The 25,285-nt window shown below is 41.8% G+C and overlaps 1 protein-coding gene across 1 annotated transcript in view; it reads right to left on the minus strand.

Moving 5' to 3' along the window:
• Positions 1-3,617: 3,617 nt before the first annotated feature.
• LOC105825205 (PH and SEC7 domain-containing protein 3-like) overlaps positions 3,618-25,285 on the minus strand; it is a 132,753-nt gene continuing 111,085 nt past the window's right edge. The window contains exons 7-8 of the mRNA XM_012662910.1: positions 23,818-23,961; positions 3,618-3,914 (exon numbers count right to left, since the gene is read on the minus strand). Of these exons, the coding sequence (XP_012518364.1) occupies positions 3,699-3,914; positions 23,818-23,961 (360 nt within the window). The 3' untranslated portion in view covers positions 3,618-3,698. The remainder of the gene's footprint in view (positions 3,915-23,817; positions 23,962-25,285) is intronic.

Here is a 25,285-nt window from a genome sequence, read left to right on the forward strand (position 1 = left end):
ACTGGAAGAGGGAAGGGATCATTCACAGCTGACGTGAAGACGACAGGTGGCTACCAACCTGCTGAAAACTTGAGTGCACAAGAGCTAAACTCCACAGACTTGGACCTACAAAGCTAAGAAACTTCCTGTGAATTCAGGCTGAAATAAGCTTAACTGCTGACTACAAGGAAAAAGCCAAAGGAATTCGAAATTCCAAGGGCAATTGAGAAACTTCTTTAAGGTCAATTTTCTTCTGACCGTCACTGATTAGGTGAAAAGACATACAAGAGCCACAGCTCGTGACAGAGGGAGCAAGAGGCAAAGGACAGCAGAAAAACTCCATGTCGCTTGGTGCATAGGCAGCAAAGGCCTCTTTCCCTGCTGATTATGTAAGTTCTTCCTCAACCTCAGACGTTCTATGGTTTGGCCACAGCGTGAAATACAACCTGGTTTGAGCCTTGGAAAGCCGGCCAGATTGTCCTCTTCCAGAATTTACTCCTTTCATGTCACTTCTGCCTAGGAACTGGTCCAAACTTCTGGATTGGGTAACAGTGGGAGAAGCACAGAGGGTCTTGCATTTGGCACAAGACCACCCTATGAAAATGCTTTCTCTCTTCTATTCTCTAGGAGCAAGAAAAAAGGTGACACATAATCCAGGAACTACATTTTTCCAGCAAAGGACTCTCCCACATGTTGGTTTTACTGAGATATTGCTTGGTTCAGTTAGACACTAAGAGTTAGTAAAATGATGTTTTAAAAAAGTGCACTTCAGAAATGCCTATGGTCTGGCAATAAAAGACTCTGCATGCTGGGAATTAAGTTTTGATTGCTAACAAGGAATCTCTGACACCTTCCTGTAAAAGCCAGCATGCAAGGTGGGAACTAAACCCTAAGACATTCACAGATTTTATACATGGGCCACTTCTATGGTCTAGAAGACTTATTTCCAAGGTATTTTGATGACTACCAAGATTTTATATACTAAAAATTAACCTTAAGTGTATTTACGTGAAGAGGAATAATGATTTATCACATGGAGAGAAATCCCCAGGCTCCTCCTGGGCACTGAGGTGGGGAGGAGGAGGGGTATGGAGTACCTGGAGAAGGGATGGAGACGGAGGGCTCCCCTGTACCGTGAATTGGGCAGCAGGCTGGCGCTAGCTCTGAAAGGAAACATCTTCAATATCTTCTGACTAGATACCACGGGAAAGAAATGATCACATGGTTGGCTAGGGGCCAGACTCTCAGAATCTAGTCAAGCCAGAGACTGTTTCCTCCCAGGGGGCAAACTCTGGGCCTGCCCCCTGCACTGACGGCAACCTTCCAGAGGCCTCTTCAGCCCGTCTCCTGAGTCTGGGCAGCGTCATGCTAGGGCGATCTGACATCCTGGCTCACAAAAGAACCTTTCGAGTTGTTCTGAAAGATAAACTACGCAAACATGGTATCCTGCAGCTTCAAAAGAGCCCTTCTTATCCAATGACAGATTAGCATATCCAGATGTCCCTGGAGTTAACATTGGTGAGTCATGGGACAGGACCAGTGCTGATGCTGAGTATTTCAGGACTACTTTAAATGTCAGAAATACTATAGCAAGGTACCCTTCGATGTATATTAAATACTATAAGTAAAATATACACAGACATTCTATATACACAGACACACATTCAAGCCAGTCAGAGAAGTTAATTTTTCTTCAGTTATTGAAACTCATAGATGACATGGTCTAGGGACCTCTCTCCCCTCTGCTTAGTATAAATATTTAGGCAGAAAACAGACATACTGATAACTTAGATTATAAGGAAGAAAGACAACTTGCTTGTGGAAATCTTGGATTCAGTGAGAAGCTACAGAAATGAATGAGGTACGTGGGCCATGTCGGGAACGAGCCTGTTCTGAAACGTAAATTTAGCCATTTCCTTTACCTAAACAAGATCGAGAATTTGAGTTGTTCAAAGGTGTGGCAAAATACTTACCACAAAGCAAGCAACTAACAAACTTAGAGAGGGGTAACTCTTCTCTGGACACTAGCAAACATAGACATTTATATAGGTGAAGGAAGTCAATGTTAATAAATAATTCTGTAAATAAATGCTGGTATATATAATAATATACCACTTAGAAACTACCACGGTTTTATAGCAGGTTTTCTCTAATTCACTGGAACCATGCTATTCACAGAGAGCAGCTGATTCTTTGGTCATAGTACCTTCAACTCACTCACGAACCGAGTAGAACTAGAAAAAATTTCTATGGCAGGAACAGGAATAATCAAGGTGATTCCATTAGTTCTGCCACTTGTGGAGATGACAGTCTTAGGGATGACAGACTTTCAAGGTTTGGAAATCAGAAAGTTCTAACTCACAGTGGGCTACCCTTTCACTCCTTTCTTCCTCTACAAATTATTATTCTGTTTATCACCTTGAGTTTCAAAGGGGCTGTCACTAGAACAAGCTCATGGCTGTAAGGTGAATAGAACTCTTTTGAGTAGATAGAAATGATTTAAAATAGATAAAGTATTTTTAGGAGAAAGTTCAATAGTACCAAAGTGGAGTGGCTATCAAAGAGGCTGAGACAAGAATAAACGAAGTCACTTTGCATATGCGACCAGCGACTGCCTCGGTTTTCCAACCACAATTCATTACGTTCAGAGTTAAAGAATACCCATTGTAGACAACTGCAGCTGCTTTCCTCCCTTATTTTGCCTTAAGGAAAGAACAAAAGGGGTTCTGTTTTCAGCATTTTGTTAGAAGGGAAGACCCCACTACCCCAACCAGGACATAACCCGATGCCCACACACATGTATATATGTAGAGTCAAACAGGATCTCTTCCTGGATGGAAGGGTATCAACAACAGAGATGATTCTGGATTCCTAGTCTAGACCCTGTGGGAGTGAGGTAACAATTCTCTTGACCAAACACATGCCTACTGCTGCAGCTCCCAAGAGCCAAGTATTGCCATCATCCTGTGGAAAACGAAATTAACCGGGTAGCACTCTTTCCTCAACGTTCAAGGGCAAAATGACTCTACCTCTTCTTTCCCTTGCTTGGCTGAAATGCAATCAACACTTAAGCAAGCCCATGTGCTTCCCTAAGTTCTGCAACCCTGCGGTCTCCACGCACCCTCCCTGCTGCCAGCAGGGTCAGAGCTCAGCAGTAAGTGCCAAGATGCACGCGGAGCTGCGTCGTGTCGGAACATCGCGATTCCCAGCATCGTGATTCTTAGCTCGAGCGTCTGTGAGCGCTCAATTCCACCTCTGTGACTGGGCAAGATTTCACATGTAAAGGCTTCTATTAACTCTGGCTAGAATTACTAAACTACAGTTTGTCCAGTTAAGTGTTTCACAATGGATTAAGTTTTTTAACCTTAAAAAAAAAAAAAAAAGTTGAACAGTTGATTTGAGAATACATAAAACAACTGAGCAGAGTGCAAACGAGAGAAAACCCGAGGAGGGACACATAATTCCCTCTGAAATCACGATCCCCTCCCCCTCACAAAAAAGGTGCATTAGTTCTCAAGTTGCAAAAATCATCAAAGCAAAGAAATCAAGAGCAAAGACAATCTGTACAGAAACTAACAAAAATATACAATAGAAAAAGTTACTAATGCACCATTTTGTCACAGACTTTTTTTTTTTTTAATATATTCACGGATTACCAGAAAGATCTTGAAAAATCCTATGTTGCTCCATGACCAGCACTTCCTGGCCGCAGACAGATTCTAAGTGACTTTTTGCTTAATGCTGGGTGTTTCAGGTCGGTGGTCCTTCCTTTCTGACACGTTGCGCTTGACCTTGGCGGTGATGGGAGATGAATCTGGGTTCAGCGAAGGGCTCGAATGGGACTTCTTCAGCCCTGCGGCCTCACTCTCCTCGTGACTCAGGAGCTCCTTGCCTCCTCCTTTTAGGATGCTGACGTAGATTTCATAGCGCGTTTTCTGCAGGCAAAGTCAGAAGACGAGCAGTCAGCAAACCGTTCACAAATGCACGTGTGCAACACACTGAAGGGGTTAACTGTCTGGTCAGTGTGAATGGCTGTTGAAGACCTGACTGCATTCTCCAAACTGACAAGTTACTTGGGTACTTACCGGGCACATGAGAAGCAACACAACAGAAGACTGATCAATTTAGGTAAGCAATTACTTAGAATTTGAGTTCTCATTTGTTCTAGGTGCTGAAGGAATGCCAACTTGGAGTTACTGGCTACAGATGGAGGGATCGTGAGTTCTGGACACTCAAGAAGGGTCTAAGTGGGAGGATCTGTAACCTCTGGTTTTCGGTGACAGTACAATAGTCACTTGAGCCCTCCCCGCCCCCCCGCCACGTAATCTAGGCCTCGCTGGAAACTGAAGGGGCTTGGATAGGGTTGTTTGCTCTTTCTTACTCCCTATAACTCTACGGTAAAGACTCAACTTGAGGGATCATTCTGTGGTGACTCTACTCTCCAGTCCCCTGTTCCCCTGTAAGACGACAGCACTTTCTAGAAGCTGCTCTGGGGTTCCCGCCATTACTTTTCTGCTTAGAGTACCCACCCACTTCTTAGGCTAGTAGCTACCATGAACTGTATGAAGCTTGCAGAATTTCAAATTATTTTCTGATGCTTTTCTCATTCAACAAAATTTCTTTCAATTATCAAGTACGTAGCACGTGCCTACTACTTTTCAAACAAGTCCTTGATTTCCCCTCTCATGTCTGCATATAGTTTTCTAAAAGTCTTTTTTTGCCTCTAGCCTTAACTGGCACTTTTTTAAAGTTCCTATCTCAGTGAATATGTAGAACTCTTGTGTATATGTTGCAGACTACAGAAGGGTCTCCAATTCTTGAGTTGATACATCCTGGTCAAAATAAGTCTTTCACCATCCTGCCTCGACACAGAACACCTAAAGTGTTTTATTTCTAAACAAAAGGACAGGTCAGTTACAAATTGTCTCAACAATGGCAGGCAAAATCTATTTTGACTATAGATCTTTTAGGGATTTTGGGTAGTCAGATTGGGTTTTTGTATACATCAGTTTTCAGTTAGTCATTGTGAAGTACTACCCTTTCAAGTTGTTTTGCTCAATAGTAGGAAAAAGCTGCTGGACATTAAATTTGTTCTGGGTTTGGTCAATATCCAAGTGGGGGTGCTGAGCTTTGGTTGATGATGATATTTATTGGGCGCCTGTGTGCTGATTTCAGGCCATTCATACAATAATCATATACTACTGGTAATATTATTATCCCCACGGTACAGTTAAGGAAACAAAGGCAGAGAGAAGTCGCAAGCATGAAATGAAACTGGGATTTGAACTCAGATAATCTGACTCTAAAACCCATGCTCTTAAGCTATGTATCTCCCCTTGATATGAAAATACAGGTATGTATATTTTAGGATGATTGCTCTGACAAACACTGTTGGTTGGCCAATCAAAAGCCATTCTCAACTTCCTCTACTCTTATGTCCTGCCCACTGCAAGGAATGATAAAACCTAAGATACTTTCTCAGCCTCTCCTGCAGCTAGGATGGGCCATGTGATATTCTGGGCAATGAGATGTAAGGAGGAGGCTTTTGGGGGGCTTCTGGGAAGGAGATTTTGATGACTAAATCAACCCACCACCAGTAGCTATCGTCTCTCAGATGCCCAGAAAGTACCCAAGTAACCTGATAAAAGGAATGTTCCTTCCCTGACATGGACATGATTCCTGAAGCTGCCACCCTGGGACACGGGCAGTAGCTATGAAGACAAAAGGATAACATGCAAGGCCTGAGGAAAAATGGAAAGACAGAAAGAGCCTGGGTTCTTGATGACACAATGAACTGTATCCAACCATATGACCCCTACCCCCTGGATTCCTGTTAAGAAGGAATAATAAATAGCCTTATGGGTTAAAGCCATTGTTTATCAGGTATTGTTATCTCTAGCTGAAAGCATAATTAACTGATACACATTCCAATTTTAATAAAGAAATAACAAAATGAATCAAAATAACGTGCTAAGCATGATCTCAGAAGGCCACATGGGGGTTTAATGAGGGCACTTGCTAGAAAAATGTCATCAGTATTAGATATCAGTACATGAATTGTGAAATCTGGGGGTTGAACTAGACGATATCCAAAGGACATACTGGTTCTAATCTCCTACTCATTGTAGGAATTCATTAATCCGTCTCTAAATCTACTACACTTTGAGGAAACTGATACTAATGGGAAAATTCACCTGAAAAACACATGAAGGACAACCATCTCATCCACTCATTCTACAGCTCCAGTTGCAAAGCTACTGTCTCAAAAGTAAACTGCATCAGTGTGTCAATCAACAAACAAAAGCACAGAGGAATGGCAGTGCATGAGTCATCAGCCCAGAAGAAAAGATAAAGCAGAGAAAAGGGTGAAAGCAAGGCCAAGAAAAAAAGAACGAACCGGTAAAAAAAAAAAAAAAAAAGAAAACCAAGGGGGGTTAAGAACCTCCAAAACGAAGGCCCCCAATTCCGAACTTAAAAAAGTTAAAAGGAACAGAGGCCATGAAACCCAGTAACATAACTTTTTACCATTCTCTGAGCCTAGCTTTTACTGTAACCAAACCAAATATGTCTCTTCAAAATATTATAGGGCAACATAACTTTAATCTCAGAACTATTCAGTGGGTATTAGTTTTAGCCACGTCTTTCCAGGATTACAGACTCATCCAAACGTGTAAATCCCATGCAGAGGATTCGCGGCCAAAATAAAATTGTCTCTGAGTAAAGAAAAATAACTGAAGGAAACCCTGAAGGTAATGGGAATGAACCTAACTTTAAAATTCCTCTCCTCTCTGATTTCTCCTTGTATTATCTTTTTGGGGAGAAGGAAGGTTGGACTTCTTCCTAAATATGCAACCCCATCTTTGGGAGGGTTTATGTCCTTCCTTCCCTTCAGAGAAGCCATGATTCTCATCTTTTTTCCCAAGACCAATTGTGAAATTTAAGTTTTAAGTTAAAGCTGGTGTGGAAGGAAAAGCTAAAGCAGCAAGAAGAGTGTCGTAAATCACTTTTTCAAGGTCTGTTGTACCACCTCGGACACTGACAACTTGATCCATGTTCAAATGGTCAACCTGGATGAAAGAAGCTTGTAAATGACACTGTGGCAGACACTGCTTTTGGAAGAGCCTCCTCTTTCATGCTAACTGCACTGTGATTTTTATTAAGAATGTCCACGTGCCCAGTCCTCTCACAGTTCAACCCAGACATGATAACCCCGTCTCCATTTGCTACTTTCTCTTGCCACCATGTGGCCTACATTTGGCCACTCACAGGTAAGTAGCAGTCTGCTAGGACACTTTTTGAAAGCAGCTATCTTGATAAAAGCTGGCAGGCAAAATGTCTGGAGCTATGGCAGCCATTGTGAGACCATGAAACCATAAACATAAAAACAAAAAAGCCAAGGTGCTCATGATAGCAGATTAGAAATTTAGAAAGATCACACATTCTTGATGACAACACTTAGCAGCCAGTAAGTACCCACTTGCAGTTTGCTTAAGTGAGATAAAGAATGTTTATACTGTTTAAACACTTAGTCGAGTTTTCTGTTATTTGTAGCCAAAAGCACTCTTAACTAATAAAATGGTCAACATTCAGCCTGGTTTCAATCATTAAAAAAAAATAAATCCCAATTGAATTGCACATGTACCTCCTGTCTTAATTTTACTTAGGAAAGGATTACTTGATCAATAACCTTTGGTGTGATGTAGCTTTGTTAGGGGTTTCTCTTTATAGTCAACAAATAATTTATAGACATTACTCCACTATGGTCCACACTGTGGTTACATAATGAATATTAAGTCAATGGCTATTTTATCATTTCCACTGAGAGTTTTATGCCATTTGTTTAATCTCTGTGGGTGCCAGAGTACATGTCTCCCAGTCCTTCCCTGTAAGCCTACTACGTGTAGGATATCCAAGAGACTCTAAAGGTTAACCAATAAACTGAGAGTTCCATACAGGCACACCTTCTTTTATTGCACTTCATAGATACTGCATTCTTAACGAATCGAAGGTTTGTGGCAACGCTGTGTTGAGCGAATCTACTAGCATCATTTTTTCAATGGCACGTGGTCATTTCATGTCTCTGGGGGACGTTTTGATAATTCTCATATTTCAAATTTTTTATTATTATAGCTGTTATGGTGATCTATGATCAGTGATCTTTGATGTCATTATTGTTAACTGTTTTTGGCACCACAAACCATGTCCATATACAATGATTAACTTAATAAATGGATGTGTTCTGACTGCTCTACCGACTGGCCATCCCTCTGTCTCTTCCTCTCTCCTCAGTCTTCCCAATTCCCTGAGATACAAAAATATTGAAATTAGGCCAATCAGTGACTCTGCAGTGGCCTGTAAGTGTTCAAGGGAAAGGAAGAGTCTCACATCTCTAACTTTAAATCAAAGGCTAGAAATGATTAAGTTTAGTCAGCAGGCACATTGAAAAGCCAAAATATGTTGAAAGCTAGGCTTCTTGCGCCGGTTAGCCAAGTTGTTAAATGCAAAAGAAAAGCTCTTGAAGGACGTTAAAAGTGCTACTTCAGTGAACATGTGAATGATAAGAAAATGAAACAGTCTTATTGCTGATATGGAGGAAGTATGAGTCGTCTGGATAGAAGATCAAACCAGCCACAACACTCCTTTAAACCAAAGCCTAATCCAGAGCAAAGCCCTAAATCTCTTCAGTTCTCTGAAGACAGAGAGAGATGAGGAAGTAGCAGAGGAAAAGTTTGAAGCTAGCAGAGACTGGTTCAGAGGTTTAAGGAAAGAAGCCATCTCCATAACATACAAGTGCAAGGTGAACCAGCATGTGCTACTGCAGCAGTAAGTTGCAAATCATCTAGAAGATCTACCTAATATAACTGATGAAGGTGGCTACACTAAGCAATACACTTCCCATGTAACAGCTTCTATTGGACTTTTATAGCTAGATAGGAAAAGTCAATGCCTGGCCTCAAAGCTCTAAAGGACATACTGATTCTCTTGTTAAGTTTTTAGGGGCTGATACCACTTGTGACTCAGTTGAAGGCAATGTTCGATTACCATTCTGAAACTCCTAGAGGCCTTAAGAATAATTCTAAATCTACTCTGCCTGTACTCTATAAATGGAACAAAAACGCCTGGATGACAGCACATCTGTTGACAGCATGGTTTACTGAATATTTTAAAGCCCACTGTTGAGACCTGCTGCTCAGAAAAAATGATTCATTTAAAAATATTACTGCTGATAATGGACCTATGCACCCAAGAGGTCTGACAGAAATATACAAGGAGATGAATGTTGTTTACACACCTGCTAAAACATCCACTCTGCAGTTTATAGATCAAGGAGAAATTAGGGCTTTCAAGTCTTATTATTTAAGAAATACATTTCATAAGGTTGTAATTGCCACAGATATTGCCTCCTCTGATGGATCTGGGCAAAGGAAATTGAAAAACTTATGGAAAGGACTCATCGTTCTAGATGACATTGAGAACATTCATGATCAATGGGAGGAGGTCAAAACATCAACACAAACTGGAGTTTGGAAGAAGGTGATTCTAACCTTCATGGATGACTTTGAGGGGTTCAAGACTTCAACGGAGAAAGTAACTGCAGGTGTGGTGAAAACAGCAAGAGAAATAGAAACAGAAGTGGTGCCTCGAGATGTGACTAAATTGCTGCAATCTCATGATAAAACGTTAATGGATAAGGAGTTGCTTCTTATGGATGAGCAATGAAAGTGGTTTCTTGAGATGGAATCTATTCCTGGTGAAGATGCTTGGAACATCGTTGAGATGACGACAAAGGATTTAGAATATTACACAAACGTAATTGACAAAGCAGCAGCACGGTTTGAGAGAATTGACTCTAATTTTGAAAGAAGTTCTACTGTGGGTAAAATGCTGTCAAACAGCATCACACACTACACAGAAATCTTTTGTGAAACGAAGAGTCAATCAATGCAACGAGTTTCATTGCTGTCATATTTTCGGAAGTTGCCACAGCCACCCCAACCTTTCGTAACCACCACCCTGATCAGTCAGCAGCCACCAGGATCAAGGCAAGATGGTTTCTCATCCTTAAAATCCACAAAATGGCCTAGAAACCCTAATCTGTGCCACGTGCTGCGTGCCAGCGCTTCTACCTCCGGGCTGACCTTGAACATGGCAGACACTCTCTTACTTGGGGACCTTTGGAACTTGCTCTTCTCTCTGACCAATAAACTCTTCCCCAGAAACCCACAGGGCTTCCTCCCTCCCCTCCTCCACCTCTTTCAGGTCTTCATGCTTGACATTGAGGCCCTTCCAGGCCACCAAAATCGAAAATCGCAACACCTACTCCTAGATGCTTCACTGCTTTATTTTTCTCCTTAGACTTCTCCCCAGGTAACAGCATCGTATTTTACTTTTAAAAATCCTTTATTTTTTCCCCCTCTGCCTTCAAGTACTAGATGCCATCACATGAAGGTGATGAAGACCTTGCTTCCGTTTACTAATATATTCCCAGGACTGGGAACGCACAGCACACACTGAATAAACATTTGTTGAAAGTATGAATGGAAAGAGCAGATTTTCCCATATCTGGCAGAAAGCATATTTTGAACTACTAATATGGCAAATTCCAGAAAAACAAAAACATGGATATATTAATAGATGTCGACACTAGATGCTAAGATCCTAATTCAGGATTCTCTGAGGACACACCTTTATCTTCGGTGTCCCACCATTCCCATATTTTTCACAAAAACACTAAGGTCTGAGCCCGTCAGTGCCGAAACTCAGGAGCAACCACTGGCAGAGGCGCGTCCATTTCCTCTCCACGCCCATCCGACCCCGGCTGTCAAGACACCGCGTGGCAAAACCTGTACAGTGCAGAGTGCCGGCTGCTTCGTGTAGGCCAGACGCTCTCTTCTCTACCTCACCAATACAGGAGGGGATCTGTTATTGGCACTAAACAAATAAATAACAATACTGAAATATTCTACCTTTGCTCTGACAATTTTTATAGCCACATGGTAGAAAAGGGAAGACAAAACAAAAAAAAGGATGTTTTAATTAATATAATTTCATGCCACAAAGTAATCACTACACAAGAATTAATAGTCCCACATAGGGCATATTAAAAATGAAATGGGATATTTAAAAATGAGTCCATGAAAAGCACTGTGGCAGTGAAAAAACCAGTCCTGCAGTCAGGTAGCCTGTTGTTGACAATGCTCCTAACTAACAAGTGAAGCCTTAACTCATTCTCCTAAATCAGGGCTGGGGAACCTACGGCCTCAATTAAGGCCACCTGTTGCCTTCCAGATCCTTAGGCGCAGCCTTTTTGGCTGAATCCAAATTTTACGGAACAATTTCTGAGTCTCCATTATGTAGCCCGTTCAAGGTATGTGTCTTTCATTCAAAAGGGCAAAGAGAATTTGAGAAAAAGACGGTGTGCCTCAGGGACAGTTTAGCTACCTTTGGTTGTGTTATTAAAGATTTTATCTTAGTCTCTGCAGATTCGTTCTCGGATCAGTTCTAAATCATTTCAAGCTACATGCTCAGCTTCCTTCCTTAGGAATGCTCTGACAGTGTAAATAGAGTTCTAGCAATCTGATTGCATAAAAACAGTTTGGGGATGGGATTTTTACCAAATCCAAGTGCTGTGGCTATTCTCTGCTGACAAGCATCTGACTACTGTTTTCTTGCACTTGGTCCATTCAGCAAGCTTTCTCCTTTAATTTCTTTCTTAAGATTTGCTATTTTCATGAAGCCTTCTGGGACCACCCAGAGCCAAAGACAACTCAAATGCACAAGCATCTATTAACATTCTTTTTTTTAGTTTGTAACCTCCTTACTACATTTTTTTTTACTATATTTATTAAGTTGATCTTCAACTGCCTGGAAAAATACTTCTCAAATATGTAGAGAAAACATATTTTCACTAGCAGCAATGCCTACCAGGGATATGTGAAAATTACCGTGTCCAAGCCGTGTAAGCTGCTACTTGGACTGAATGTTAATTGCCTGCTGAAAAAAGTCAGAACTATTGACATTCTTTGAAAAGAAGTTTAATCACATCCACACATATATTTACATGCATCTGATCGAACAGTTTCTCTCCTGAGCCCTCCATGCCATTTTATATTTCATTTAATAGAATGATCTCTCCTTTTGACCTCTGATACACAAATATGATAGTAACAGCCTGAATGAAAATAAAACTGGGCCGCAGTTCCAACTCACTACTCCCATTTGCATTCAGACCTCGCTGCTCTAGCAATCAAATCCTGAATACATTTCCTCCTGACATTTCGCTTGCTCATGCAGGCAGGGTAAAAGGCCATCTCAAGACAAAATGAGCAGAAAACCAATAATGTCATGTACATAGCAAAATACTCTGGTCCTCCATCTCTACACTGGAAAACAAAAAGAAACCAAAGAACAAAACAAAATAAGGAGCTTCTGAAGTGACTGCCATTCAAGTCAAGACTGTTTACCTCCCTTCCGCGTTCTATGGGAGGATGGCAAATTGAGTTATAGAGACTTTTTCCTTAACCAGTTAGTTCACCCATCACTATTTACCTACTAACGTAGGAAAGCAAATACATTCAAGACAAAGTTCTTATGTGAAAGCTATGCTGGGACTTACATTTTAAAAAGAAAATGTTGAGTTTTTTTTTTCTTTCCCCTATGCTATTCCCATATCATGTAGTAGTAACCCACTGCCTAAATATAGCAAATACCACACATTTTCATTTATATAGTTTGCATTTGTGGCTTTCTGGGAAAACCTAAGGAAGTGTGAATTCCATTCTTTTGATTCATTCTTCCTTTCTGCCCTATTGCTCTCTAAATGAGCTTTGGAACTTTTAATTTTTATTTAAAAAATTTAAAAATTAAAAAGCCTTACTCTTACATAATAATACAAACAGAAGAGTCCAAAAGCTCAACATTGATACAGACAAAAAGGACTGGGTCTGTAGAAAGCATTATGAGGCTTCATTTGTATTCTGTTGCCCTGCAGCCCCGTGATGCTCTTACAGAATCAGGTCTTTGTCTGACTGCTGACTAGCTCTACCTCATTCTTCACTTCCCTTAGACAGTCCTCCCCTGCAGGTCCTTCAGTGAGGAAGGAGAGCGGAACAGCCATCAGTGGACTCTCCCCCACCTCTGGGCCTTGCTACTGCCCTCCCTCAGAACCCATCTGGTAGCCAGGACTAGAAGGAGAAGGCAGGTGGTTTTACCTTTGCATGGTAACATCATCATCTTTGTGGAGAAGAATGAGAACGAGACTTAAGTTGATACTACGAGTATTCAATTCCTGCTGAAAACTAATTTTTAAAATACTGCTCCCTCTCTCATTTGTTACACTTTGTTCCTCTAGCTCGCGAAAATCCTTCCTTAAAACCCAGTCTGTATGAGTGTTCAGTTTTTCATCTCTTAAAAAATTAAACTCAAAATTCTTTTTTTCTCCTATTTATTATTTGTATGTACTCATGGGGTACGAGTGCAATTTTGTTACACTGATGTTGCATTGTGGGGACGTTGGGCCTTCAGTGCATACATCACTGAAGTAATACGCATTGTACCCACTAAGCAACCTCCCATCACCCACCACCTCCCTACCCTCCCACCCCTCCAAGTCTCCGCTGTCCATAGCTCCACACTCTGCTTCTATGTGTACACCCTACTCAGCTCCCATTTATAAGCGAGAACACGTGGTATTTGTCTTTCTGTGTCTGAGTTGTTTTGCGTAAGATAATGGCCTCCAGTTCCATCCATGTTGTTGCAAAAGACATGATTTCATTCTTTTTTGAAGTTGAATAATGTTCCATGTGTGTTTATACCACATTTTCTTTATGCAGTCCTCCGCTGATGGACACTTAGGTTGAACAGTGCTGTGACAAATGTATGAGTGTGGGTATCTTTTTTATATATTGATTTCTTTTCTTTTGGGTCAATACCCAGAAGTGCGATCGCTGGATCCTATGGTAGTTCTATTTTTAGTTCTTTGAGAAATATTCATACTATTTTCCATAGAGGTTGTGCTAATTTACATTCCCACCGACAGTGTATAAGAGTTCCCTTTTCTCCGCATCCTTGCCAACATCTGTTACTTTTTGTCTTTTTAGTAATAATTGCCATTCTGATTGGTGTAAGATGATATCTCATTGTGATTTTAATTTATATTTCTCTGATGATTAGTGATGTTGAACATTTTTTCATATACTTGTTGACCATTTGTCTTCTTTTGAAAAATGTCTATTCATGTCCTTAGCCCACTTCAAAATTCTTAATTTAAAAGTCTACAAAACTCACTTAGAATATGTCACACATTTTATTTTCTAGGTAGAAAATAAGTCTTTCTCTATAAAACTCACTCTATAAAACTAGAAGAGGCATTGTTCTACCAGATGCATAGATATCAATGTAGGGACAGGTTTATTGGGGGCAGGTCCATTGGGCTGCCTCTCTGGCTTGGGGGCCAAGGGTATGCAATGCTTCAGCTGGCTCAAGGGTGGGTCTGGCTGGTTTTTTTGGAGGGGGTATCCAGAACATGGATGCCTGGCCAGCTTGTGTGAGGGGAGGGTGTCCACCAGAGGCAGGCCCACCAGGTTGTTTCTCGGGCCGGGTATGCAGACTGCAGCTGCTCTGTGGCTTGGAGACATGAATGCCGGGGGCCTGTCTGCTGGCCTGCACTTCCTGCCAGGGGCAGGGGCACGTAGTGGTTCTGTAGGCTCAAGAGTGTGTCCACCCTGGGTGGGACCACCAGGTTGTTTCTCCAACTGAGGTTGTGCGCTTGTAGCTGCCCAGCCAGACCAGGATTATCAAGACCATTCCTTGGCCCAGACACTGAGTAGCCAGGGTTGTGGCACTGCAGCCACCCATGTGGGCTTGATGGAATGACAGCAGAGCCCCAAGGCTGGAGGGGAGCAGTGGCTCCTGGCCCCAGGGCAGGATGCACTCCAGTAAGTGCATCTGGTTTCAAGATGGCACCGTACTGCAGTAGCATGCATAATGAGGGGGAAGTGAGGGGTGTACAACTTGTGCTCCTAATCTGAAGCAATGCAGCTGTGTTAATTCCAGGCAGCTCCCCAGCCTGGGCTCAGGGCTGATAAGGATCGTGGTATTCTTCTGTAGTAAGGACTCCAGATATCTGCAGTGGCAACAAAGGCTGGTGGGGATCTTTTGCTTAATTATTCCCCTCAAGAGGAAGTCCCTCTCGACTGAGCTGATCCCAGCAGGGGAGATGGGTTGGCAGAGGCAGGGTGACCTATCACCCTTGCTATGCTTCCTTCCTGGGCTTCCTAGCCCACAGGGATCTTCACCATTCCCCAGCTCCATTCCAACACTCTCCTGCCAACGTTTCAGGCAAGTTTTAGTTGTTTATTTGTTGCCATGGTCCTTTTTTGTGAGGGGGAAGAGTGCCAGATGCTTCTAGTCAGCTATCTTGCTGACATCACTCCTTAACCCCTTTTCTCTTGCTGCTCTCAAGATTCTCTTTGTCTGATTTTTGACAGTATGATTATAATATGTCCTGGCAAATTCTTCTTTGTGTTGAACCTGACTGGAGGTCTTTGAGCTTCATGTACTTGAATGTTCGTATATTTCTCCAGATTTGGGAAGTATTCAGTCTTTAAATAAGTGTTCTTTAAATAAACTTTCTGCCAGTTTTTCTCTCTCTTCTCCTTATTGTCTCCTATGATGAGAAAATTAGCTCTCTTGATGGTGTTCCATGAATCCTGTAAGCTTTCTTTATGCCTTTGCATTCTTTTTTCTGTTTTTCCTACTGACTGGATCTTTTTAAATAACATGTCTTCGAGTTTGCAGATTCTTTCTTCTGCTTAATCAAATCTGCTGCTGACATTTTCTATTGTGTGTTTTTTTTTTTTTAGACTAGTCAAATGCAGTAGTGAGGAGGGGTGTTAAGTAGTAGAACAAGGAGTTCAATCTGTAACTGATTGTGAACAATCAAGTGAGATAACTCACTACCTTCAGGTCAGCCTCTATTGCATTTTTGATTTCAATCATTGTATTCTTCCGCTCCAGAATTTCTATTTGGGTCTTTTAATGATTTCTGTCTCTTAAGTGAAATTTTTTGATCTTGTATTGTTTTTCTGATTTTGTCGAGTTGTCTATCTATGTATTCTTGTGGCCTACTGAGCTTCCTTAAGACAATTATTCTGAATTATTTTTCAGGCAATTCGTCACCATTTCTTTGACATTGGTTACTAGAATATTACTGTGTTTCTTTGGTGGTGTCATGTTTCCTTGATTTTTCTTTTGTGTTCCTCAAAGTTTTGCATTGCTGTTTTTGCATTTGAAGAAGCAGTTATCTCCTTCAGTCTTTTTCACCCTGTCCTTGGGTGAGAATACTTTCTCCAAACAGCCTAGCTATGGATTCTGATGCTCTTTCAGATCTTTTCTATGAATGTGCCCACTGTACATCTCTTGTTACCAATTAGGGGGGATTCTCAAGATTGTTTGTCTTCTCTTGATCCTGTAAGGCCAAGTGCTGAGAGCCTCCCACTTGTTTTCCCTAGGGTGGTACCCTGTAATGCTCAAGTTTGTATGCCTTCTCCAAATCCTGCAGAATTGAGCTGGCTGACTGTATAAGAGGCTTGTACTTATTGTCTGTTGGGGCATGCTTTGGGAGCTGGCCTGGGGTGGGGCTGGAGTGTGAGGTGTATGGAGCATGTGGAACGCCTGTGTGCCAGCTGGGGGCAAGGCATTCCACGTGGCTTGTGGGGAGCTTCCTGATGGGAATCTGCAGAGCAGTTAGAAGGCTCAGTGGTCTCTCTTCCCTGTTCCCAGTCTTTCCCAACTACCCAAGCTGTGCCAATCTCTTCAATATTCTAGGTAGGGTGGGAAACAGTTCAGTCTCTTAGGCAATATCCTACACATCCAGGGGAGCTCACTCATTATACTCCCATTTTCCCCCGTGGAAGAAACTGCAGGTTGGTGGTGGTAGGGGGGCTCGCTCAGCAGTGAGCTGTTCCACTGTGAGGTAGAGGTGGTGTAGGTAATGTGAAACCGTTCTTCTTACCCTTTTCAATGTGTCTATTCTTAGATTATACGATCCAATGGTGTGCTGAAACTTCTCCACAGGCCCCCTGGACTTCCACAAAGGTACCCTTGTTCGTGGATATTTGTCTAGATCAATGCTTCTGCAGGGGGATGACAGTAGAAAGCTCCTATTCTGCCATCTTGTTGACATCACTCTATTCATTTGTTTAATTTTTAAATATACCTACTAGAAAATTTTAAATTACACATGAGTGATTTACATTATGTTTCTATTGGAGGGTGCTGGTCTACATCACCCGACATTCTCAAATTGAAATATTCTTGTTTTGTGTTTAACCCTCTTAGGGATCACTGTTAGAGTGAGGTAATCTAATGAGCAAATTGGTATTAGTGTGTCATTCTCCTCAAAAATATAATTGGAGGGACCTTATTAATTAGTTCAACCAATCCCATCTCAGTTCTATAACCAGGAAACTGAGGCTCAGAAAGGATAACTATGTGCCAAATATATGAATAAGACAAAAATGGCCTCCCCATCTGGTCCTTTTCCAATTTTACTATTTTATCTCTGAGTGTATTTGTCCTTTTCCTACAGATAATACTATAACCTTCCTACAGATAATACTATAACCTCAAAGAGTCACCCTTATCAGAACAGGCATATAGTAAATGATTGTTGAAGGAGGGATTTAGGGAAAGGGAGTAATTTCAAGTCATATGATCGGCTGCTTATTCTGCCTTCTCAGGTATGACCCTAATTCTTTGTAATGATTTACTTAAAATGTGGTTCAAAGAATCCTGTTGTTTTCTTCCCTTCAAAGGCACCTGTAAATCATTTACAGATTAAAATTCAGAGCTGCTTAGTCTTCATCATGTAATACAAAATGCAATTCCAAGTGACAATGCAAGAATTATGTCATCATTAACTGGACTGAATGTCTAGACAACTGTTGCTCTTAGGTCACTAGCGTTTGACTCATAATACAGAGGCTCCTTGACTTACGATGGGGTTACATCATTAAGTAGAAAATATTAAGTCAGAAATGCAGGTACACCTAACTAAACATCATAACTAAGCCTAGCCTACCTCAAATGTGCTAAAACACTTACGTTCACTTACAGTTAGCAAAATTATCTAACACAAAGTCTATTTTATAATAAAGTGCTGAATGTTTCATGTAAGTTATTGAATACTGTACTGAAAACGTATTGCTTTTGTACCATCCTAAAGTCAAAAAATTGTAAGTCAGACCGTCTTAAGTCAAGGATTGTACTTAGCATCCCATTAAGAAAAGAAAAAGAAAACTCTTAAATTTCTCCAAGAATTCTATTAACCCGCACTATGACAGCTTCTCAGAACCAGATATATAATCACCTTTGTGATGTCTTCCATAAAGGAGATAGCACTTGCTTCCAGCCTAGATTTGGTTACTAAGATTGAGACTCTTGCTACCAATCTACTTTAAGTAGGTTAATGGAATTTCTCCCTTGCTTTTATTAGAGAGGAAAAGGGAAATAACTGCTATCTCCATATTTTTATGATCAAGGCCACTTATAACTTAAGAGCTAGATAGTTTTGTTCCAGAGGGTGAGTTTGCCTGTGACAATTGGCACTGTATTGAGATATGTCCTTGCGCTGCTCCTGTGAAAGGAGAAATAGTCCATAGTATGGCCTCTAATGTGAAAATTACTTCTCCAATGTTGACAAATAAACCATAAACAATCTGAGGAAACAGGGCTATGATCACAAACAGAGACCTTGCTCAAAAGGAGACTTACCAAATTAACTACCCACCTACCTACTATGCAACAAAATACCCAGGTGTAAAACTAAAGTTTTACAACCTGAAATGTATATTATATGTGCTTCTAGATATGGGCTCTTTTTGGGTTTCCCTAATGAGTCTATATGGAATGTATTCTTTTTCTCAAATACATCGATTTGAGAAGGAATCATGCCATTTTAAATGCCATCAAAAACTAGAAATTCAGAAAAAGATGCATCATGTCCCAGATTTCTTAGATTTTAAATATTCTGTCCCAAGAAGTTTATATGTCTCATTATAGTGGACATTTGTTGTTTCCAAAATTGAATTTCCTAGCCATGTGGTTGGTGTGGGCCCTAACTGTCTTAAGCCATAAGCATATGCTACTCCAGGTCGCAGTTTAGGGGTGGGCATTGGGCTGAATTCTAGCCCATTAAGTCAAGGGACCTTTATCCTGTGGTCCCCAACCCCTGGGCTGCAGACTGGTACTGGTCTGTGGCCTGTTAAGAGCTGGGCCACACAGCAGGAGGTGAGCGGCAGGTGAGCCAGGAAAGCTTCATCTGTATTTACAGCCACGCCCCACTGCTTGCCATCCCCTCTGCTGCCCCCCATGAAACCTCTCCCTGGTGCCACAAAGGTTGGAGACTACTGCTTTATTCTAAGTCTTTGGTTTCAGTCATCAGGGAAGTGGACTTTCTCTTTTTCCTGCTGGAGTGGAACATGCAAATACATACACATGGAAGCACACGTTCAAAGATCTAACTAATACTCAAAGCATATGAAACTGGTGGCAGCCTCTATAATAGGCTTTGCAAACTGAAATAGCTTCAGGGGCCAGGCGATGGCACAAATGTAGAAAGCTATTAGATGTGACATAATAGGGGGCAGTGGGAATGAGACTGCTTGTCTTTCCTAAATGCATTTAGATTACAATGAAAACAAATTCGGCAATGTGCTGGCCAGAGAAAACATGTTGATGTTAGGTCTGCTGGTCACGTAAAATTCACTGGCAACCTGGCTCTACAATGACCCCTGGGAGCTGGCTATTACCCTGACCTTCAATAATCCCTCTGAAGTAAACCTCTCACAGCCCAGCCATGTTTTCAATATGGCTGCTGTGGCTCCTTCCTCTCCCTACTCAGGGGTGCTCAACAGAAGGATTGGTTACTCAACCTACTGCAAACATCTGAAGTGTTGCATGAAAAATATCTCAGAAGAAACAGCATCTTCTCTTTCTAACTGCTGTTGTTTTTAAAGTTGAAAAAACATAAAGCCAACATATCAGGGCCAACTGCATTGCTATCAAAGGAATTTCTTTGATGATGCTGTTTCTTAAAGGGCCCGGTGTTTCCCAGCACAGCTCCACCTACTGTGTTTGACTGGCAGGGGCCTTGCCAGTTTTTACATCTGATACGAACAATCGATCTGCCCCAGATCTTGATAAGTTTCTTAAAGTACCAGAAGCATAGGGATCAATTAAAACATTTTTAAGTAAAATGCGAACTGAATAAAGTAGACATAATTTATAAGGAAATGTGGCTATGTCTGATATCTATGATGTCTAGATGTAGACTTGTGATGCCTCACAACTCTTTCAAAAGAAAGATTAGATTCCAAGTGAACTCTTCCAAGAAAATGGCAGCCACAGCTTGGGGTACCAATTCAGTCAAAAACTAAACCACCTCTTCCTCTCTAGTTAACAACCAATGAAAACAGCCCATTCGGAATGAAGTTTGCTGCTTTAGGTAAAAGTGAATCTTTTCCTAACAGGCCAAGAGGGAAGTCTCCTTGCCTTCTGTAGATTTTTTTAAAAACCTGAACCTATATATTTACCAGAATTCTAATTATTTGCTGTCAGCCAGAGTTTGGAGAATTTCTAAGGCAGAGATTTGGCTCACCACGAAGAATTGTTTGTACTCAAAGCAACTTGGGATACAAACAAATGCAATGCATAAAGTTAGGAACACTCTGGTGTTATTATTATACTAACAGCTTAATATTCTGCCAAAATAAAAGTGTCTTTTGTTACCCAAACTTGTGAAAATTATAAGAATTGCTCTCAAACCAGGGGAGGCCTCCCTGGCGATGACCTAGTGTGGGAATAGGTGTGACAGCTCATTCGTGCCTGTGATTCTGTCTTGATGACAACAAGATGGATTAAAGCCCTTCTCCCTGTCACTGCCCATCTGAGGGTGCCCACCAAACTGCAGGCACTGCTGTCTGTTCTCACCTGCCTATCAGATTTGATTTCATGGGAGCTTATGGTCCTGTGAAAAGAATTAATACTAAGTCTTCTCAGAGAGTTCCTTTCCTCTGATGTTATCTTTTATACACAGTAATAAAATTTCATTAATTCATTCAACAAGCATCTATCAATTCATCAGTGTTCTAAAAGCCGGGGATAGAGCTATGAACAAAATGGTCAATAACTCTCCTATCCCCTGTTGAGGCTGTGAAGAAGCCTGCTCAGGGAATATTGCTTATGAAGTAAACGATGCTATGCAGAGACTCTCCACAAGCCCCCACATGTGGCCGAAATAATAGCAAAGTGGACTCTATGTGATATACCACTTCAATTTAAGTTAGTGCGGAACAATGATTCACTTTTTAAGAAGCATTACTTTTACAAAACTCTTTTTAGATGACATCTGTGCAAAATGCGGTCACCTTCCTGGTAGACACAGGCTAATGACCTTGACAGACAAGTCAACGTGCTGGACCTATTAGCTTATGAGTCTGATTTCAATGAGTCAAGGGTCGGGGAATGCTATCTTCATGCCCCTTGAAGTGACAATTTGATGAAAGCAAGAATTAATCCCCACAAAGCTTGGTCTAACTTCATGTCAGGGAATGAAAAGGCTGGCTCTTGCTGGGTTACGTTTTCAGAAAAGGTGCAGCCAGTAGATTCAAAAGCAGGAAGTGCTTCTAGCATGACGACCTTCCCATGGTCTTGTGGCCACCCCCATCTCCTGGGGACAGGCTGTTCCTCTTCAGAGTCAAGGGCTTAAGCAAGGTGCCGAGTGCCGGTGGAAGCGGAGACTGAGGTGTTGGGAAATTTAATTAGCATGTGTGAAACAAAGCAGGGCCCATGGCTTCAAGCCACTCCAGAAGTGTGAAGAATAATGATTGCTTTTTGAGAACTCCTATTTCCCAAGAATGAACGAGCCTGGGGAGAGATAAGTGGCTTATTTTTTTGTTTTTGTTCTTTTCTTTCACTAGTTTTCCAAGTCTTTTGCTGGCAAGGCTTCCACAGCTTTTGTTAACAAACTTTTACCTTTACCAAAATAAAGATTTCTCTTGATATTGCAATCTGCCCATCTTGCTTGACTATGAAAAAACCAGTACGTGGATCTGTAGTGGAAGTGCCATCTTTTGAACCAAATGCCACATTTGATACATTTGATAATAGGAACAGTTTATCTTAGAAGGAGACTTTTTAAGGCTTTCATGAAATCCTGTCCAATTCAATAAGCAAGCGTAAAGCAAGGTTGGGAATGAACTTGGGGTCCCCGCCCTCCAAAAACTCATGGTGTTGGGCAGGGGGAGGGGTTATGCAATCACTGTACATACAAAGATAGACTGAAATAACTCTGAACAGAGCAAATTGTGGCAAATACCGTGACAGATTAATCCTAGCTGGTAGGTGTAGGGTAGGCTTTTCCTAGAAGGCGCTGTACCTTGAAAGAGGAACAGGACTTTCAGGAACGAAGATGGTGGGAAGAGCCTCGGAGGCAGAAGCAAGCAGATGAACAAAGGTATGAAAGTGTGTTTGGGGTTAGTGGGCAGAAGTGTGACTAAAGTACACAGAGGCTGGTGTGGGAAAGACTAACGCTATGGAGAAGCCAACACTCTCCGGTTAAGCACTGGGATTTTATTCAGAATATACTGGGGGTGAGGGGGTGAGGTCGTGAGAGAAAACCTAGGGCAGCTGTTGAACAGAGGACGGCCAGCATCTAGGTTGAGCGTCAGAGAAAAAACTGGCTAATGGACGTGGAATGAACTGAAGAAAGGACAGACAGTCGGCGGGAGAGATGAGAAAGCCGGGACTCAGCAGAGAAGAGTAAAAGCGACGAGCAACGCCCGTGGGAAGAAAGGGCCGGTGCAGGGCGCTGAAGAGACGGCGCCAGGATTTGTACGCTCGGATGGTTGCAAGTTTCAAGCCTCAGGAGGAAACAGGATGATAAGATGGACACAAAGGAGATGAATGGTGGGAAATAAAAGGGGACAGAGTCGCAGTCAACAAGAGTAGCTATAGATGGGGCCAGCACACCCAACAGCAAAAGAAATATGTGAAAAATTGAAAAATAATTGATTATTTCTGTTTTGTACCACATGCTACCTACTTAAAAAAAAAAAAAACCAAAACACCATTTTAAATGTCAGAAGGTGTGGCTAAACGGGGAGAGTCAGAAGTCAGAGGGTCCTGCATAATCCGGACACTAGTTTGGGAGGAAATTTAGCCAAAGGAAGCGCTGGGAAATATACTGCTTTCGAATGGCTTGTAAGTTTTCCACCTTTCCGCGCCAGGGCATATGGGTCCTCACTGTTCTTTCTAACAACCACGCACGTGCCACAACGTATCAATCCCTCTCTAACGAGCAGTGAATGACAAGAAGGAAAGCGCACTGGTGTCACCTAACAGCAAGAACGTGCAGGAAAAAGCTGATGCTTCATGTCAACCCACAGCTCATTTCCTTCCTTGTACTTTTTTTTTTTTTGACTCAGACTCTGCCGGAGGAGACACAGGGACACAGAAAGCAGCTGTCCACTCTGGCATGTCCCTCTTCTGTTCTCTCTTTTCTCCCCCCACAGCAGGCGCACACCGTTCCAACCACGCATGCTCTTTGCTTTGAAGTGCACGAACCGGCAGCGACGCTTTGGTGTTTGTGTGGCACTTCAACGGCATCGCAAACAAGAGGGGCCACCTTGGCCCGGACTGAGCCAGGAGCTCCCAAGTTAGAGCCAGGGCCAAGGTGTGTTTCCCAGTTACAGTAACTGTAAAAAGCAATGTTGCCTCGTGGACAAACCATAGAATAGCTCAGTAATAAGCGTTTATGAACGTCGCGGTTCGACATACCTCAAACTCCAGATAGTGATCCTTCAGTTTGTATTCGTCCACATCCTTCGCTTTGACCTTCTTGTCGGGGGGGTACGAGCGATGCTCGGCCAGCTCGGTGGTGATCTGCTTCAGCTTGCTTTCGTGAGATTTCAGCTGCTCCTCCTGCAGGAAGTTGGTAAGCCATTTAGTGTCCAAAAAATAAGTCAATAAAAAAGCGTAGTGGACTTTAAAAAAAAAAAATTCCCTACGCTGAACAACTTTCATTCATTAGAAGTCCCATGTGCCTCTGCTGCCCCAGCTTCCCAGCTTTCTCACACCAGTGTTCGCCTGTTTCCCATATTCCTTCCCAGGGTGGCAACCAAGGCCAGCCTCCCTAACCAGGCCCCTTGTCACAAAACCAAATGGATTCGGAGCTGTTTGCCACTGAGTTGGGCCCAGGCTTCTTAAGAGATACCTTGAGAGGCAAGTCACCAGCGGAACAGTGACGCACTTAGCCCGAGAGCCACACCCCTGGGCTTCTCTGTTTCATGACCACTCAGCAATGCTGCCAGTTTTCCTATCACAACGAGCGAACTGTCTATCTGCATATTTTTTTCCTTTTTGGGACGAGCAGTGCTACCAAGAAATGATTCTTCTCTGAAACCTATCAGATGATATTACAAAAAAGGTAGCTGTCTCTGCTTTTTTCCCCTTCAAAGCAGAGATTCATAGTTCCTTCAACCTTATCGACCCAAAGTAGTCATTATTGCCTGAATAGCATTGTTATAGGCATCATGCACCAATGCAACATGGTTGGTCCCAGGTCAAAGGATATCTATTCTAGGGGCACCATTTATATCATCGTAGCAATAGGCTACCCAAGAAGATATGCTACTGACCTTTCTGGCATTAAAAACATTCTTGAAACAAAGACATGGAATTCCCTTGCATTCCTGAAATTGTGTGACTGCTTACTGTTTCATTTTTACATACAAATTATCCGAATTCTTAAGTATAAATTTCACATGTACAATAAGATAAATGTTTTTTTCATACAAATTACCACTTCTACTTATTTTAATGAGAAATACCGGCCAGAATGACAATATGTACAGCATCATATATTGTCACTTTCCTTCCAGTGATGGGGCTTGCCAGGGTCTATTCATTGTTACTAAGCTATGTTTTACAAACCTATTTCTACAACAGAATAAAGGGTTAGTCACTTAGGCTTTATTTTAAAGGAGAAACCAGTAAAAGAAATGCTGATGTTCAATGAGCAATGCTTGACTTCTACTTCACTGCCTTCATGAAGCAAGGGTCAAGAAAGTAATCTCAAAATAAGGCATTTCAAAAGCACATCTTCATAAATCTGTCCATTTTGACCAGTGAAATAAAAATGCCAAGTGGCTCTTATGGGCATAGATAGGTCAACCATGTAAATTATTCTAATGTTAGAATCTCATGATAAATGAGATACATATTTTTCTGACAAAAACTGATGGTA

The sequence above is a fragment of the Propithecus coquereli genome, unplaced genomic scaffold, assembly GCF_000956105.1.
Source record: "Propithecus coquereli isolate 6110/MARCELLA unplaced genomic scaffold, Pcoq_1.0 Scaffold79, whole genome shotgun sequence".
In the NCBI taxonomy this organism is placed as follows: domain Eukaryota; kingdom Metazoa; phylum Chordata; class Mammalia; order Primates; family Indriidae; genus Propithecus; species Propithecus coquereli.